The sequence below is a fragment of the Schistocerca serialis genome, chromosome 2 (assembly GCF_023864345.2).
Source record: "Schistocerca serialis cubense isolate TAMUIC-IGC-003099 chromosome 2, iqSchSeri2.2, whole genome shotgun sequence".
Taxonomy (NCBI): domain Eukaryota; kingdom Metazoa; phylum Arthropoda; class Insecta; order Orthoptera; family Acrididae; genus Schistocerca; species Schistocerca serialis.
This window is the reverse complement of record NC_064639.1, coordinates 1,055,519,012-1,055,538,329: the sequence shown is the minus strand read 5'-3', so window position 1 is coordinate 1,055,538,329 and position 19,318 is coordinate 1,055,519,012. Positions and strand designations below refer to the sequence as shown.

General features: G+C 42.6%; 1 protein-coding gene across 1 annotated transcript in view; it reads right to left on the bottom strand.

Moving 5' to 3' along the window:
• Positions 1-19,318, bottom strand: part of LOC126458507 (clavesin-1-like) — a 217,519-nt gene that overhangs the window by 146,539 nt on the left and 51,662 nt on the right. The window contains exon 2 of the mRNA XM_050095601.1: positions 15,096-15,246. Within this exon, the coding sequence (XP_049951558.1) occupies positions 15,096-15,234 (139 nt within the window). The 5' untranslated portion in view covers positions 15,235-15,246. The remainder of the gene's footprint in view (positions 1-15,095; positions 15,247-19,318) is intronic.

Below are 19,318 nucleotides of genomic sequence, written 5' to 3'. Positions count from 1 at the left end.
TAGTTGCGGCACTACGCCGGACAAAAGGTGGTCTGACACGATATGAGGAGGTGTACCGTGACTATTGTCACGTCAGTGTACAAAACTTGCAGCTATACTGCCATATCTCGATCGTTAATGTTTTAGAGGATATGTTATGTTGGCTATGGCATTTTTGTTCTGCTTACTGATTATTGTACATTTGACAGTACACCAATGATTTTTATATGTTTACAATTGTTTTAATGTATTAAAATATGTGTTTCTATGTATAAGTGTTCTGAATTTTGCCGTTACTTTTATCTTTTCTCGTAAAATATTTTAGCTATGTGTGTTTATCCGTTACATACATTTTGGGTTTCCATAAAATTTTCATTATAATGTGTGTTTCAGATTAGTTTTTTTGTTTAGTATGCTCTGTGGGTAGCTATATGCGTGCATATAAATTTCTATTTTTTACAAGATATTCATGGTTAGTCCCTTCGGGATTATATCTAATATTTGTTTACTGAGTCTGTCTGGTTTACTTTGTAGGTTTTCTATTTTCATGTGTTTGAAGACAGTGGATACATTTGTATCGGTATTTCTGGCATGTTCTCGGTGTCTAATTCATAAATTTCATCCTTGTTGTCTTATATAATATTTATCGCAGCCTTGGCATTTGATTTGTATATGCTTGAATTTTTGTGGACTGATAGTTTTGTTTTCCATAAATGAATTTGAGTTTTAGTTTGTTTGGTTCAACAGGCCAATTTTACTCCTATATTTTTCAGTAATGCATTTAATTTGTCGGATTTATTTCCTATGTATGTGTGTACATATGTATAAAATTTTATGTTTCGCTGCTTGTTCTTTTAGTAGTTTTGTGTCCTTATGAATGTCACTGTGTGTTTATTTGGCCCGTTTTTTAGAGCTGAGTGACAGACAACGTCATAAATGCAATATCATGTCACCTTAAAGCACATAAACACATTTCCATACAATGATGTATATACTAACCGATCTACCACTACAACAAGCAGTGATACGAAAGGAACTAGCACAACAAAGGAACTAACACAACAAAATGATTACAATCCAGCAACGTCGTCTGTTGATAGACTCCCGGAGCATCCGACATTATCCGCATGTTCATTAACGTAAATTGTTAGTAGCGGCCTCCCTTATAACAAACTTAGTTCTAAGGCTTACAACGTACTCAGTCCTGTCACAAATCTGGTCGGATATTCCGTAATCTCGCTTTATGCCCTATAAACGTGAAACAATGTCTAGTGTCTTCCGAGGATCAAGCACTCTGAATTTGAGGGATTAACGCAGCGATCTATGTTTCGCAAGATCTCTGTTAACAGACTCGATGTCAGTTTTTACGTAAGACGTTTTCGGCCTCCAGTGATGTCGAAATGCGTGAGCATAATACATGTTCCATAAAATCCTAAGAAATTTTGGTCTTATGTCAAAGCGGTAGGTGGATCAAAACAAAATGTCCAGACATTCTGTGACCAAAATGGTACTGAAACAGAGGATGAGACACTAAAGGCCGAAAAACTAAATGTCTTTTTCCAAAGCTGTTTCACAGAGGAAGACTGCACTGCAGTTTCTTCTCTAGATTGTCGCACAGATGACAAAATGGTAGATACCGAAATAGACGACATAGGGATAGAGAAACAATTAAAATCGCTCAAAAGAGGAAAGGCCGCTGGGCCTGATGGGATACCAGTTCGATTTTATACAGAGTACGCGAAGGAACTTGCCCCCCTTCTTGCAGCGGTATACCGTAGGTCTCTAGAAGAGCGTAGCGTTCCAAAGGATTGGAAAAGGGCACAGGTCATCCCCGTTTCCAAGAAGGGACGTCGAACAGATGTGCAGAACTATAGACCTATATCTCTAACGTCGATCAGTTGTAGAATTTTGGAACACGTATTATGTTCGAGTATAATGACTTTTCTGAAGACTAGAAATCTACTCTGTAGGAATCAGCATGGGTTTCGAAAAAAACGGTCGTGTGAACCCAGCTCGCGCTATTCGTCCACGAGACTCAGAGGGCCATAGACGCGGGTTCCCAGGTAGATGCCGTGTTTCTTGACTTCCACAAGGCGTTCGATACAGTTCCCCACAGTCGTTTAATGAACAAAGAGCATATGGACTCTCAGACCACTTGTGTGATTGGATTGAAGAGTTCCTAGATAACAAAAATGGTTCAAATGGCTCTGAGCACTATGGGACTTAACATCTGAGGTCATCAGTCCCCTAGAACTTAGAACTACTGAAACCTAACTACCCAAAGGACATCACACACATCCATGCCCGAGGCAGGATTCGAACCTGCGACCGTAGCGGTCGCGCGGTTCCAGACTGTAGCGCCTAGAACCATTCGGCCACTCCGGCCGGCCTGATAACAGAACGCAGCACGTCATTCTCAATGGAGAGAAGTCTTCTGAAGTAAGAGTGACTTCAGATGTGCCGCAGGGGAGTGTCGTAGGACCGTTGCTATTCACAATATACATAAATGACCTTGTGGATGACATCGGAAGTTCACTGAGGCTTTTTGCAGATGCTGCTGTAGTGTATCGAGAGGTTGTAACAATGGAAAATTGTACTGAAATGCAGGAGGATCTGCAGCGAATTGACGCTTGGTGCAGGGTATGGCAATTGAATCTCAATCTAGACAAGTGTAATGTGCTGCGAATACATAGAAAGATAGATCCCTTATCATTTAGCTACAAAATAGCAGGTCAGCAACTGGAAGCAGTTAATACCATAAATTATCTGGGAGTACGCATTAGGAGTGATTTAAAATGGAATGATCATATAAAGTTGATCGTCGGTAAAGCAGATGCCATACTGAGATTCATTGGAAGAATCGTAAGGAAATTCTATCCGAAAACAAAGGAAGTAGGTTACAGTACGCTTGTTCGCCCACTGCTTGAATACTGCCCAGCAGTGTGGGATCCGTACCAGATAGGGTTGATAGAAGGGATAGAGAAGATCCAACGGAGAGCAGCGCGCTTCGTTACAGGATCATTTAGTAATCGCGAAAGAGTTACGGAGATGATAGATAAACTGTAGTGGAAGACTCTGCAGGAGAGACGCTCAGTAGCTCGGTACGGGCTTTTGTTGAAGTTTCGAGAACATACCTTCACCGAAGAGTCAAGCAGTATATTGCTCCCTCCTACGTATATCTCGCGAAGAGACCATGAGGATAAAATCAGAGAGATTAGAGCCCACACAAAAGCATACCGACAATCCTTCTTTCCACGAACAATACGAGACTGGAACAGAAGGGAGAACCGATAGAGGTACTCAAGGTACCCTCCGCCACACACCGTCAGGTGGCTTGCGGAGTATGGATGTAGATGTAGATTCTACAACAGATTGATGCCAGCGATATAGGCCTATAATTACGTGCGTCAATTCTAGGACTCTTGTTGAAAACAAGAATGACCTGTGTTTTTTCCCAATCGCTTGGTACTCTTCGTTGTTCCAGCGACCTATGAGAAACTACTCGTAGATGTTAGGGGACCACATTCTTTCGCATCATCTCTGTAGAATCTCTCACATATCTCATCTTTCCTTGATCCCTTTTCACTATTGGGTGATAACATCAAGCTTAAACTGAACATGATGAAGCATTTCATGGCACCTAGACCTTCCACAGTTTAACGTAAGAGTAGAGTGCCTCGCGTGCGAATTACGAAGCCTTGTTCAGGAAGCTCTTACAGGAAGCTGTTACGTTACCCTGGCATGTGCACAAGCTTCAGGGCCCATTTAGCCGGCGTCAGTTCAGTCCTGCACGCCGGCTCGCCTGACCTTGTGATCAAGGCACACCTGTCTGGAAAGTTGCGTATTGTACGTGACTCTGCAACTGCCGCGTGTGGAATGTCCGAGAATCCCTCGAAATATCAATGCAAGGTGTGAAGAGAGATCCAGCTAGGAAGGAAAATAACATAGAATTATCAAAGCGAAAAAGATATGAGAAATAAGTACATACAGACGAAGGAAACCTTTCTTGATACTGTAAAACATCTAATGATATCAGATATTGATATGAAGTTGTGGATGAAGTCTGTGAAAGCACACATCTAGAACAAGCATCGTCGGCATTGTTTGGCGGCATTTGCCGACAGGTCGACAATGGCCTTCGATTATGGACTAGCTTGGTTCGCACTGCAACAGGATTATACGACGTACTAGCAATTACTTTTTCCCCTCAAAGTTGTTTTGTAGCGGCCGGCCGGGGTGGCCGTGCGGTTCTAAGCGCTACAGTCTGGAACCGCGAGACCGCTACGGTCGCAGGTTCGAATCCTGCCTCGGGAATGTATGTGTGTGATGTCCTTAGGTTAGTTAGGTTTAAGAAGCTCTAAGTTCTAGGGGACTGATGACCTCAGAAGTTAAGTCCCATAGTGCTCAAAGCCATTTAAACAATTTTTTGTTTTGCAGCGGCTCAAGTCTCATACTTCTAGAGTAGTGAAATGAAATATGGTGTTACAGCCGGTCCAAAAAGGAACAAAATTGAACTCGCTGCTGGCAAATACGATGGGGGTTCAGTAAGTAACCCAACATTTTTTTCTCAGCCCTTTTCGGTTGAGTAAGTGCGCGATTTGTTTTGGGACCATCGTAATTTATGCTTCAGCCCCCGTAGTTTCATGAAGTTCCGGTAGGTGGCGGCGGTGTGTAACGGAGTTGTGTAACTGAGGTCCGTACGAAGCAGAGAGCTGTCATTGAGTTCTTTTTTGGCGGAAAACTAGATCATCGCATATATTCATAGGCGTTTGCAGAATGTCTACGGAGACCAAGCAGTGAACAAAAGCACGGAGAATCGTTGGACGAAGTGTCTGTCATCTCAAGGTCGCGCAAAATTCTCCTACCGCCCGCGTGCCGACCGGCCGCACACAGTTGTGATTGCAGTGTTGGAACATGTGGGATCGACGGATCACAATCGGACACCTCGCTGCTCAGCTGAACGTCTCTGTTGGTAGTGCTGATACTTCCACAAATTGGGGCACTCAAAGGTGTGTGCGCGCGCTGCGATTCGCCGCCTAACAGGAGGCCATTAAGAGCAACGAAGGACCATCTGTGCGGAATTGCTTGACTGGTACTTGGCTGATCGTGACAGTTTTTCTGAACATAGTTACAGGTGATGAGACATGGACTCTTCATTTCGAACCGGAAACAAAACGGCAGCCCATGGAATGGCGCCACACCACCTCTCCTCCTCAGCAATTCGAAGCCTAACCTTCAGCCGATAGAGTCATACTGACCGTCTTTGGCACTCTGAACGGGTTATTCTGTTTGATGTCATCCATCAAGGTGCAACGATCAACTCTGAAGTGTATGTGCTACGACCGGCGAATTGAAGAAACGACTTCAGCGCGTTCGACGCCACAAAAATTCAAACGAACTACTTGTTCATGACAACGCAAGACCTCATACAATATTGCGCACCTGATAGGAGATCACCAAATTACAATGCACTCTTCTTTCTCATCCACCATACAGCCTGGATCTTGCACCTTCCATCTGTTTGGCCCAATGAAGGATGCACTCTGCGGGAAGCAGCAAGACATTGGCCCCGACGTCGTGCAGTTTAGTGGTACCGTGCGGGCATACAGGCCCTCCCAGGAAGATGGCGTAAGGCCGTCGCACTGAACAGATATAATGTTGAAAAATAGGGTTTTGTAGCCAAAAGAGTGGAAATAATATGACGTACTGGAATCATGAACAAAATCAACCTGCTTTCTGGAAAAAGTATTGTAATACTTGTTGAACGCCTGTAGTATCCTGTATCCCAAAATAGCATCGAAGGGACAGTCGGTGAATCAGCAGAAACGGTATTATGTACACAGCTCTCCTAGGCGTATCACACAAGAAGTGGTGAAAATTTTTTTCACCACCCGAGTTAGAACTGGCTAAATAGGGATAGCATGACATTTCACTAGCACACTATAGGTCTGCGGAGGCAGATACAGGAATGAAAAAAGTTTTATCTGGTGACTTGCTACTAGTAAGTTTTCTTATCTACACTACCCTCCATAATTTTGGAAACACCTAGTAATTATAGACAATTGAAAAGAAATACAGTATAAAAATGCATTTTGTTGTTTTCCAAATGTTTACTAAGCTCAAATAATACACAGAAAGGTGCAAAAATTAAATTTTCGATTCTTCAAAATAGCCACTCATTGCTTTCATCATTGCCTTGCACACTCTCGGCATGCGCTGCGTAAGTTTTGCCAAGGTTTCAGTTGGAATTAATCTCCATTCTTGCTGCAGAACCTCCCACAATCGTGAACCACTCATGATTTTCCGTTTTCGGATCCTCCTGTCCAATTCATCCCATAGCAGCTCGATTGGGTTACAATCAGCGGACTGCGGAGGCCATTCCGTGTTTTTCAATATTTCACGAAACTCTAGAGACTTCACATAGTTCTGACACAAGCGAGACGTATGTTTCGTGTCGATGTCTTGCTGCAAGAGAAACCCTTTCCCAATCAGACGCAAACCAGATGTCTTAGCATGTCGCTGGAGAATGGTATGATAATCCTTTTGGTACAGTTTTCCATCTATTTTCACCGAACCTCCGACTTTATTCCTTCCAAAGGATCCCCATACCATCACAGAACTCCCTCCACGCCTTACAGTTGGAATTATGCACTGAGGATTCAAGCGTTCATGGGGTAAACGGCGTACAAATTGGCGGCGTTTACTTCCAAATATTTCGAACTTGGATTCATCACCGAATAAGACTCCTTCCCAATGCCCCGCTGTCCATTGTTGGTGTGTCTTAGCCCACTGAAGCCACTTCTTCTTGTTAACAGGGCGCAACAGTGGTTTCCTTCTTGTTACATAACCTCGGAGGTGGTTGTGTGCCAGGCATCGTCTCACTGTTGACTCACTCACCGGTGTATTGCGTTTAGTTCAGCAGTCAATTCACGGACAGTTACGTTTACTGGTCACTACCAATTACTTTTCCCGGCGTTTTGATATTTTCCTGGGTGCTCCTGAGCGAGGACGATCTCCATAGGATTCTGTTTCTCGATGCCGGTGTATGGTTTTGACAACTCCGCTGATGGAAATCATCAGTTTCTTTGCTGTTTGTCGGACGCTATTGCCTTCTTGGTGCAAAGTGATTATCATTACCCGTTATTCATAAGGAATCTGGCACTTTTGGGCCGTTCTGAATTACTTTCGCGGCGTGTTATACCTTTATGTAAACGCAGCTACAAGTGAACAGAAATGTAAACAACGTACCTCTACATAGCCATGCGGTCTACTCGCGCCACCTGGCGTGTCTAGTAGAACTTCTTGGACAGGTAACGTCGATTTACATAAAACTGAGCAGTACTAGTATGTTCCAATATGTATATATATGTACAATAATTAACTGTACAATACTGTACTTGTCATTATTAACCGTTATTTGAGCTTGCTATTCCGTATTCTAATCAATAACTCACATAGATCACTTCCATCTTGCTCCATTGTAATACGCAGCGTGGCGTTTCCAAACTTATGGAGGACAGTGTACGTAACCATGGAAGTTGGAGCACAGTATTGACAAGTTACGAGTTTCGCGTAAGGAAAAGTTCCATTTCTACAAACCAACCCATTTCATTTTTTGACTTTATTCTTGTATTGTATCATGCACGCAAATGAGTAGACGAAATTATTTTCTCCAGGAGTGGACGAAGCTCACCAATACATTAATCTAATATAAATTTGCTTCGTCCCTGACAGTCTTAGAAGAAAGAATTTCAATTCGAAATTTTGATCTTCAGCTAAATAAACACTGACATCGGTGCAAATCTACCTTCACGGACTCTGACTGGGTGGTAATACGATACACTGATTCATTTCCCTAAACATTCACATTCATCTGGTCCTCCATAATCTCATATTCGCAAATGTCCATATGCACTGGGTGAATATATTCTGAACTCTAAACAAAGAATCACCTAGTTCCCAGACAGTAGCTCTCTTTGCCATCCTGGCTGTCTAGAGAAATTATGCGAAATTCTTTTTTCCTACAGTTCACCCTAGGATACGATGTACAAAAATGGTTCAAATGGCTCTGAGCACTATGGGACTCAACTGCTGAGGTCATTAGTCCCCTAGAACTTAGAACTAGTTAAACCTAACTAACCTAAGGACATCACAAACATCCATGCCCGAGGCAGGATTCGAACCTGCGACCGTAGCGGTCTTGCGGTTCCAGACTGCAGCGCCTTTAACCGCACGGCCACTTCGGCCGGCTACGATGTACACGTAGAATAAAAAAGTCTTCGACATGGTAGAGTTACAATATATCGTCATATCCTTAATTTCCTTCTCCATCCCAATCGAGTGTAACGCTGCACTGCCTTATTGCAGAGTTTCTTGGTGTTATGCGGTCCAGCGTGTCCTTCAGTAAGAAATCGCCTCTTATTATGTAGCTGACTTTGCTGGACCTTGTTGGCTACTCCTGTCCGAACTCTTCCAGTTTACACAGCTGTTTCCCGTCGTGTTTCGTAACGGGCCAGTTTACCCTGCCTGCTTACGTATGCGGAACAATGGCGGCTGGACTGGAGTCAGTACGTACACCGAATTTTGCAGTTTAAGGTCATCGTTCGCATCGTTACCTCTTGTAACAAGGAAGAAAGGAACGAAACAAGGCCAGAGCTTGACGTCGAAGTGACTGGCAGAGCTGATCCTGAAGTGTCAGCCAGCTGTCTCCCATACCGATGGCACTGCCTGTCACCACTCTTGTTTATTGCTGCGGAATTTACAGCCTGTGGTAAGGAAGGGAAAGAAGGCTCACTGAGCACCCGCCTTTCACTCGTTAGCAGAGTACGAGGTCAGACGGCACTACTGCTCAGCGAGTGTGGCAGGGAAAGAGGATTTTTTTTGTTTTGAAATTTAGTGTAAAAAATGAAAGTTATATTGTTTTTTTTATATTGCGTGCGGTTAGAGTATTTCTACATCCACGTCTAAACACTGCAGACTATTGTGGGCTGCATGGTTGAGGGTATTTCCCTTTGTGCAATGTGTTAGAGAATGTCTGCTTCAATGTGTGCAGTAGATAAATAATCTTGTCTTCACAGTCCCTGCGGTAGTGAAACATAGAAGGCTGTGTAGTACGTTCCTACATTCCTCACTTACTACTGGAGCTTCAAATTTTATAGCTAAGCTGTTGGGAGATAGCGATTGTCTGCAAGTTCTTTGTTTCTGCTTATCCGTGGCCCTCTGCGAGTCAGACAAGCCTTTGACCATTCGTGTTGCCCTTCTTTGCGTGAATTAATATGCTCTTACTGCTCCTATTTGTAGTGTGTCCCACATACTTAAGCAATGGAACGCACGAGTAATTTGTAAACAGTCTACTCTGCAGATTGATTGCATTTTCTCTGTATCTATGTGTGCTATATCTGCTGTCTGCCTTTCCTAAAGATGGCCACTTTCTGTGACCCCACAGAAATCGTTACACCCAGGTATTTCTATAAGTGGTGACTAATTCCAGGTGTGACATATCTTTATAATGTTATAATACTACTTTCCTGCATCTCAAAAAGTGCACAATTTTACATTTGTAGTTTAAAGTAAGTTGCCAGTCGTGGTATCGCTCTGATGTCTTATGAAGGTCCGACCGCATATGTGTGCAGATTTTTTCAAGTACTATTTGCTTGCATACCGAGCCATAAAGGCCATACAGATTTCGAATTTCTATTGTTTCCCTAAATCGCTCCAGGCGAATGGCGGGATGTTTCATTTGAAAAGGGCACGGAGGATTTCCTTTCCCATCTTTCCGTAATCCGAACTTGTGCTCCGTCTTATGACTGCGTTGTCAACGTAATGTTAAACTCTAATCTTACTCCCTGTATTACATATGATTTACCATGTCATTAATATGCCACATGAACAGCAAGTGTTACAATGCACTAGCCTGGGGCTCAACTGACAGTACTTCTACATCTGTCGATGACACCGTCTTCCCTAGCAAGAAAACATTCACAAATTTAGTTTGGTGTTCTATATAGCCGTACTTTCGTTAGTAAGTTTTGGTGTGGTACTGAGACAGTCGTTTTTCTGAAATCGAAATAATCACTTAAATGAAAATGATTTTCATTATACTACGTGTTTAAATTTGACTAACATGTTCAAAAATTCCTGCTAGCGCCATACAGATTCCTTACCACCATACAGATAGTCCCAAAAATTTGTGATTAGGAATTTTTAATAGCTATGAAAATATTTTTGACGTTTAAAACGAGGCCGGGCGGGGTGGCCGAACGGTTCTAGGCGCTTCAGTCTGGAACCGCGTGACCGCTACGGTCGCAGGTTCGAATCCTGCCTCGGGCATGGATGTGTGTGATGTCCTTAGGTTAGTTAGGTTTAACTAGTTCTAAGTTATAGGGGACTGATGACCTCAGACGTTTAGTCCTATAGTTCTCAGAGCCATGTGAACCATTTTTTTTAAAAAACGAGAAGAGTATTGGGGTGGGGAGCATGCAGTAGGTAATTAGTAATTCTTGTAATAGTAAGGAGGTGAACTATTCATGCATCGGTTATGTTTTGCATGCGTCCCGTGTTTTTCCTGTTAAATCTTACAAATATTTTCATAACTATTACAAAATCAAAAGCACACATATTCATGTCTATGTGCATTAGGTAAGGAATCTGTAGGGGGCTAGAGTTCATTTGTATTTAAATTAGGCTGCATTTTAGTCTTGTGTGGGTGATATTTTTCAATCAATTTCAGATATTTTGGTGAGATTACAACAGAGATACGTGGTAAAGTTCGGATTTATTTGACTTTCTGTTCACCTGACTGAACGAATATACTGCTTATTTAAATTTCCAGAGGCGGGTAGGGTCTGACAACACATTAGTTCCTTCCACATACCTCTCGCGAAATGACCACGACGAGAAAATTCGAGAAATTAGGGCTGATTCAGACGATTACTATCATTCTTCTCACGCACCCTTCGGTGTTGGAACAGAAAAAGGGAGAAATGATTGGGCTACAGATAGGTCCCTCCACCACACAGCAGACAAGAAAGCGAGTTGATATTGCATTCTAATTCATTTCTGAGCTATGTTCAAAATTTCACGTGTTGAGCTAATCGTGAAGTTAGTTTAATATCAATTGCAAAGTTGGTTCGGAACGGACGCAATGACAAGAAGCGACGAATTAAAAACGTGGTAAAATGCCTTGACCAATAGCTGAATTTCACAAGATCGATATTTCTGGGAATCCATCCTAGTTGTCATGTGTCATTTGTCACAAATAATACAAAGAAAACACGATAAAAATGAATGACTGAATGTGGCGAATGGAGGTATAATGAGTTGCCATGACATCAAAGACTGAGGCGAAGTCCGCTATGTCAGTTGCTCCAAAAATTATCTTCCGGTGGAAGTCTTTTGATCAAAAATGAAAGTAATGTTGTGATAATGTGGTCTAAACTGCAAAAGAATCATTTCATTCGTAAGTGGATTTGTTCAAGTTATTTTATCTTTTATATGCATTAATTTTGGTTGTGCTGTTTACTTTTACTGTATTGGTTTTATTTCTGTCATTTGACTTTAGATTTGCTATAAATCCAACTCGAAAAACCCTCTGAGTGAGCGCTCTGAGAACGAAAGGTTGGAAATCGACCAAACACAGCAAAGCATGTTCTCGCCATTTTCGGGAAGAGAACATAAACCAAATATCAGTATCGTCATCCCGGATCAAGGAAAATGCTGAATTACGAGGACAGTCTTTACGCATCCCATACTTCTCCTCTTTATATCGGAAACGTCTAACCAGAAAAGTTAGAAATGCATCCTATTACTGTATCAAATATGCATGTAGGACCAGAAAAACATCAAAAAACGCAATTAACTGTGTTATTCACAAAAGCATTTTGACATTTACTAATTACCAGGTGTACTGGTATGAAATGGGCGTTTTTTTGTGAAAATGAAACACTAATTTTGAACTGAAAAGTAAAAACATTTTATTCAAAGTACTGACCATTGCTTTCTATACATTTTGACCACCTTTCTGGCAATTTCTGTACACCACGCCAATAGAAATGTTCGTCTTTTGAAGCAAACCAATCAGACATCCAATTTTCGACTTCTTCGTAGGAATCGAAGTGTTCCTCAGCCAATGCGTGTCCCATTGATGAAAACAAATGGTAGTCGGAAGGGGCCAAGACTGATAAATACGGCGGGTGGTGTAGCATCTCGTAGCCAAGTGTTTAGATTGTATCCTGAACCAGTTTTGCTTTGTGTGCAGGTGCATTGTCGTGTAAAAAAAAAAAAATACTTTGCTGTGTCTTCTGGCCCATTCTGGTCTTTTTTCGATCAAAGCATAGTTCAAATTGATCATTTGTTGTCTTTAATGATTAGTATTCACAGTTTCACCGGGTTTTAGAAGCTCATTATACACCACACCTTTCTGATCCCACCAAACACAGAGCATTGTCTTCTTGCCGAATCAATCTGGTTTTGCAGTCGATGTTGATGGTTGTCCCGGATTAACCCATGATTTTTCCCGTTTAGGATTCTTAAAATAAATCCATTTTTCATCGCCAGTAACAATTCGATGCAAAATTGATTTTCTTTCATGTCTTTGAAGCAAAATTTTTACAAATGGTTTTTCGGTTTTCCATCTGTCTTTCATTCAATTTATGTGGCACCCATTTTCCACACTTTTGGATCTTTCCCATAGCTTTCAAACGGTCAAAAATTGTTTGTTGTGCAACATTTAGCATTGCTGTCATTTGATTCTGACTCGAAGTATCATCTTCATCCAATATTACTTGCAATTCGGCGTCTTCAAACTTTTTTGATGGTCTTCCACGTTCCTCATTTCTTACATCAAAATAATTATTTCTGAACCGTTGAACCCATCTTTTGCACGTAGCTTCTGATTGAGCATGATCACCATATGCCTCGACAAGCATTCGATGCGACCCTGCAGCACCTTTTTTTCCAAATGAAAACAAAAATTAATGCTTTCCGCAAATCATCACTTTCTGGTACAAAATTCGGCATGTTGTTTGTTCCATGACTTGGTGTATACTAAGTATCTTTGACAGATGTCATACCAACCAAACAAAAAAAAATTAGGCTCTACATCTACATCTACATCCATACTCCGCAAGCCAACTCACTTGACGGTGTGTGGCGGAGGGTACCTTGAGTACCTCTATCGGTTCTCCCGTCTATTCCAGTCTCGTATTGTTCATGGAAAGAACGATTGTCGGTATGCCTCTGTGTGGGCTCTAATCTCTCTGATTTTATCCTCATGGTCTCTTCGCGAGATATACGTAGGAGGGAGCAGTATACTGCTTGACTCCTCGGTGAAGGTATGTTCTCGAAACTTCAACAAAAGCCCGTACCGAGCTACTGAGCGTCTCTCCTGCAGAGTCTTCCACTGTAGTTTATCTATCATCTCCGTAACGCTCTCGCGATTATTAAATGATCCTGTAACGAAGCGCGCTGCTCTCCGTCGGATCTTCTCTCTCTCTATTCTGTCAACCCTATCTGGTACGGATCTCACACTGCTGAGCAGTATTCAAGCTGTGGGCGAACAAGCGTACTGTAACCTACTTCCTTTGTTTTCGGATTGCATTTCCTTAGGATTCTTCCAATGAATCTCAGTCTGGCATCTGCTTTACCGACGATCAACTTTATATGACCATTACATTTTAAATCACTCCTAATGTGTTCTCCCAGATAATTTATGGAATTAACTGCTTCCAGTTGCTCACCTGCTATATTGTAGCTAAATGATATGGGATCTTTCTTTCTGTGTATTCGCAGCACATTACACTTGTCTACAATGAGATTCAATTGCCATTCCCTGCACCATGCGTCAATTCGCATACGTATATATATATATATATATATATATATATATATATATATATATATATTGTGAATAGCAACGGTCCTACGACACTCCCCTGCGGCACACCTGAAATCACTCTTACTTTGGAAGACTTCTCTCCATTGAGAATGTCATGCTGCGTTCTGTTACCTAGCAACTCTTCAATCTAATCACACAATCTGATAGTCCATATGCTCTTACTTTGTCCATTAAACGACTGCGGGGAACTGTATCAAACGCCTTGCGCATGTCAAGAAACACGGCATCTACCTAGGAACCCGTATCTATGGCCCTCTGAGTCTCATGGACGAATAGCACGAGCTGGGTTTCACACGATCGTCGTTTTCGAGACCCATGCTGATTCCTACAGAGTAGATTTCTAGTCTTCAGAAAAGTCATTATACTCGAACATAATACGTGTTCCAATATTCTACAACTGATAGATGTTAGAGATATAGGTCTATAGTTCTGCACGTCTGTTCGACGTCCCTTCTTGAAAACGGGGATGACCTGTGCCCTTTTCCAATCCTTTGGAACGCTACGCTCTTCTAGAGACCTACGGTACGCCACTGCAAGAAGGGGGGCAAGTTCCTTCGCGTACTCTGCGTAAAATCGAACTGGTATCCCATCAGGTCCAGCGGCCTTTCCTCTTTTGAGCGATTTTAATTGTTTCTCTATCCCTCTGTCGTCTATTTCGGTATCTACCATTTTGTCATCTGTGCGACAATCTAGAGAAGGAACTACAGTGCAGTCTTCCTCTGTGAAACAGCTTTGGAAAAAGACATTTAGTTTTTCGGCCTTTAGTCTGTCATCCTCTGTTTCAGTACCATTTTGGTCACAGAGTGTGTGGACATTTTGTTTTGATCCACCTACCGCTTTGACATAAGACCAAAATTTCTTAGGATTTTCTGCGAAGTCAGTAGATAGAACTTTACTTTCGAATTCATCGAACGCCTCTCGCATGGCCCTTCTCACATTACATTTCGCTTCGCGTAATTTTTGTTTGTCTGCAAGGCGTTGGCTATGTTTATGTTTGCTGTGAAGTTCCCTTTGCTTCCGCAGCAGTTTTCTAACGCGGTTGTTGTACCACGGTGGCTCTTCACAACAAATGTTCCCAATCAACACATTTGTATCTTAACGCTCATTTCATACCGGTACACCTTCAAAACCAAGTGCAACTTGAAGTCCGTAGAGCCATCGCCTCACTGGTGTGGGTGTGCACGAATGTGAGACAGCAGGTACGTTGTCGACGGGAACTCACCAAAGATGAGGTCTCTGAGCTCCTGGAGCGCGGCGGCCCTCGTGTCCGGGGACTCCCCGAGCTCCTCCCTGGCGAACTCCACGAGCTCCGCGGGCGGATCGCCCAGGTCCAGCTCGCACGACACGTCGTCCGGCTGCATCGCGCCCCGATCCTGCGGGCACAGAGACGAGCTCACTGCAGGGCAGCACGTAGCGCTCACGAGGCTACATAAACTCACCACACTTATCGCTTTCTTTCCTGTTTCTTCAATACGGGTAAATCCCCGATTCTTTAAATCAATGTCTGGATCTCGTCAGAATTTTAAATGTTTAAATTCGCTCACTATATATATGAAATACTGAAAATAAAATTTTTATGTCCCTGGAAACCGCTAGATACGCAACCTGCAACTGGGTTTGGGTTCCGTGCCCAAGATAGGCGCTTACTAACACAGATGAAAAATGGGTTACATTGTACAGGGTTTCGAGAGCGATGGGTACTGCTTATTTGCTACAAAACGACATTACAGTATCAAGCAGAAGGAATTTTAACTTTTAGATGACAATGAAGCAGCAAAAATTTAAAACGAGTAAGAGATGGTGAGGCGTAGCGCCGTATACCGATCCTCCCTTGGAGGCGGTTAAGTGGGAAATGTGTCTCAGAGCTGGATAGTGACAGATGGTGACGCGAGACTGGACACGCACGTAGTTTATGTATCAGCCGATAGAGGACAATATTGGATACGGGGACTGTGATTTTAGTTTCGATTGTGTCCATTAGAGTGCAATAAAGTAATAGAGTGTTTTTCGTAAACTGTTCTAGTATTTTCATAAAGTGTTATTATGTCTTTTTGTGTAGGTAAAATGTTATAAACGTGTTTTAGCAGTATGAATGATGCGTAAGTGTGGTTTAAGGTTAATATGAAGATAATTGTTTAACGAATTATGTAGTGGGATTTAGTGTGGGAGCCGGCCGGTGTAGCCGTGCGGTTCTAGGCGCTTCAGTCTGGAACCGCGTGACCGCTACGGTCGCAGGTTCGAATCCTGCCTGGGGCATGGATGTGTGTGATGACCTTAGGTTAGTTAGGTTTAAGTAGTTCTAAGTTCTAGGGGACTGATGACCACAGATGTTAAGTCCCATAGTGCTCAAAGCCATTTGAACCTTTTTTTTTTTTTAGTGTGGGAACATTTCGAAGTAGTATTGATGTGGACAAATTTATTTTTGTAGAATAGATTTGTAAAGTAAGTTTATGGTAAAGGGAAAGTTAATTCAGGTATAAATAACAACAGTAAATAACTTTATGCATAAACAAAACTTCAGCATATTAGATAATTACGTCGGTAAAAACTGCAGTCGTTAGGTTTACTATTTTGCGATTGGTTATTGATTAAAAGCGCGGACTGACGCGGGAGAATGTTGTTTTGCTATTGGCTGTTGAGTGAACTGACCAATGGTAAAGCAATATTCTTCGCGCGCCTTTCTCTGCTGGTAGAGAAGACAGAGTATCCTAGGGAAGAGTCGAAGCCTAGCCATGAAACAGTTCGGACGTGTGTAGTAGTAGTTCCGATGGAAATGATAAGTTGCCGGATCTAGCCGTGTTTCATACGTCAAAAGTGTGGTAAAGTGACGACCTAATTATTCTGATGGGTGTGTAGAAATTTCGGAATTTTTAAGTAAATTTTGTGCCGAGAAAAGACAAATTCAGCGTGGCGTATTGAGCAGGTAGGTGACTAAAAACTGTGACTGCATTAGGTATCGACAGACTTAATATTTGGCGAGCATTCTCAATCAAAAACAATCCGTAATTTTGTAGCTATTACGTTTTCGGGAACTGCAACATCATAAACTTGCTAACGTGAGTGAAAGGGATTGTGAGTGACTGTGTCAAGACTAGCATGGGCTTGGCAGTGATACTTGTTCACCTAAGTTTCAGAATATATTAATTAAGGACAAAATTTCCAACCTTTCATTTCGTGTGAAAACTTCTCCCGAAACGTAGATTAGTGACTTTAATTGCAGCCTGGTTCACGCCGAAGTACAGTAGGTTTCGCTCGGCTTCCCTACTGATGATCTGCTGAGACAATGTTCACAGGTAGGTGCAGGTACGTCGTAAACGGACGGAAAGAACCGCGCCGCCGCAATGGGATTCATTGCTCTGTACATGAAGCATTTTGTGCTAAATTTGCAGACATGGAGCATTGTAAGAGATTTGTGGTACGAAATGTAAAGGTTTTGAAGTCCGATCCGTTATTACAGTTCCAGTTGCACCATGTTTCAGTGGAAACAAAGAGTGTACAGAGTTCATATATTACTGAGAAGTACCTTGTTTAAGTCAAGGAGCATGCCTGGAACGATTTTTCGATTTAAATCTCGCTGTTATTGAATTTATGAGAGAAAAAGGAGTGCAGGAACGAAAATTAGAACATTCGGAATGGATTGCAAACTTCGTATTTTAAGTGGACTTGACTGTACACTGCCCAAAGCAACACATTGCAGGTTAACTTCTGATTTGATGGGGATGCATTCAAAAAGAAAATCGCGTTGTGGATGGAACGCCTTCTGACACACAATCCAATTCCCCAAGCTCACTGGCGTTAAATAAAGCGCGAGGTCTGAAGAACTCATTGTGTACTTGCAAGAATGACAGTGATAGTTTTATAAAGGTTTTGAACACACTGTCAATCTTGGAATCTGTTTTCGAACTGCTTTTGAGACCATTTGCCGTTTCAGTTCAAAGCACCCCTGTACATGTGCAGATTTAACTAACTAACCTGCAAGGTAATTCAGTTTTAATTACAAATCTTTTTACGTTAAAACTGACCAGGAGGTCTACATTGCTTTTCTCAGGTACATTTTCCAAGTCTTCATAATGAGGTTGCAAAAGTGCTACAATATTTTGATCGACATATTTGTGTGGAGGAGTCGGGGCAGATCAAGGAGAAGGTACCTGGATTCGGTTAAGAATGATTTTGAAGTAATACGTTTAACATCAGAAGAGGCACCAATGTTAGCACTGAATAGGGGATCATGGAGGAATTTTATAAGGGGGCTATGCTCCAGACTGAACGCTGAAAGGCATAATCAGTCTTAAATGATGATGATGATGATGGTGTTTGTGTGACTGACCTTCCTTCGTTTATGAAACTGAGTTATGATTACATGGCAAATTGAGTGCGAAACTCTCTGAAATTGTCTTCGTCTGTCGTATGTCGATAGCTTGTACCAGATAATTATATCTTCAGTGCCCCGAAAATAATTCATACTGAAAACTGGTTTTGTTTGTGACCTGTGTCACTGAGAAATGTGGAATAAGTCGTATGCAATAGGACTTTATTGACATTTAAATTCGGCGCGTTCGCTGTTTTCCCCTCTTCTCCCTCCTCGTTCTCAGACAGCGCAACGTGGCACTGGGGGAAACGTGAACCGAGGCTCCGAGGCTGAGAGCTTTGGCATTTGCGCTCGGGCATGGCCCGCGAGCTTCGAAATCTTGGCCACCCCTGCTCTACATGAACAGGGTATCCGTGGAGGAGCGTAGCTTTAAGCAGTTTTTGAGCTTGAAAGGGAATGTCTATCTCTAGAAAGAAAGTCTCATTGCGCAAACGAGTGCAGGACTTCGGCGGACATGCAGTTATATGCACACCTTCCTGAATGATGAACAGTTTCACTGTGGAAAAGTCCTGACCTCCTCCTATGTGTGATTCCACGAGATAGCGAGTTGCATCTGGAAGATTCGTGTTATCTTTGGCCTCATTCCATTCCCGTTTGTGAGACAGAGGTTGCGTTGATGGAGAGATGCATTGATGATCCCCCACGATTGCCAGCGCCTCCGATGACATGCTCCTTCCTTCCGGAGGCCCTCACAGAGGAGCACACCTGCCTTAGGTGATTGTTCACACCTGAGGTCACATCCCCCCCCCCCCCCCCGAACTCCAGACACAGGAATCAATCGGCAATTGGGAAGGTAACATTTCAGGCAACCATCCCTCCCTGGGCCTGGCTTTTACCAGGGGTATGCGCGAGTCCTGTGTGTGTGTGTGTGTGTGTGTGTGTGTGTGTGTGTGTTGGGGCTTAACGGGCGCTCAACGTCGAGGTCATCAGCGCCCTGACGCAGTCCTACCTTTCGATCCGGGCGCTGGGAGTTACGCCTTACCCAGTCGCCCTTTGTGCCTCAAACGTATGTGCCGGCCTTTAGACACACACATGTGGATTTAATTTTTGTCTTTCGTCATCCCTAAGTCTTCCAA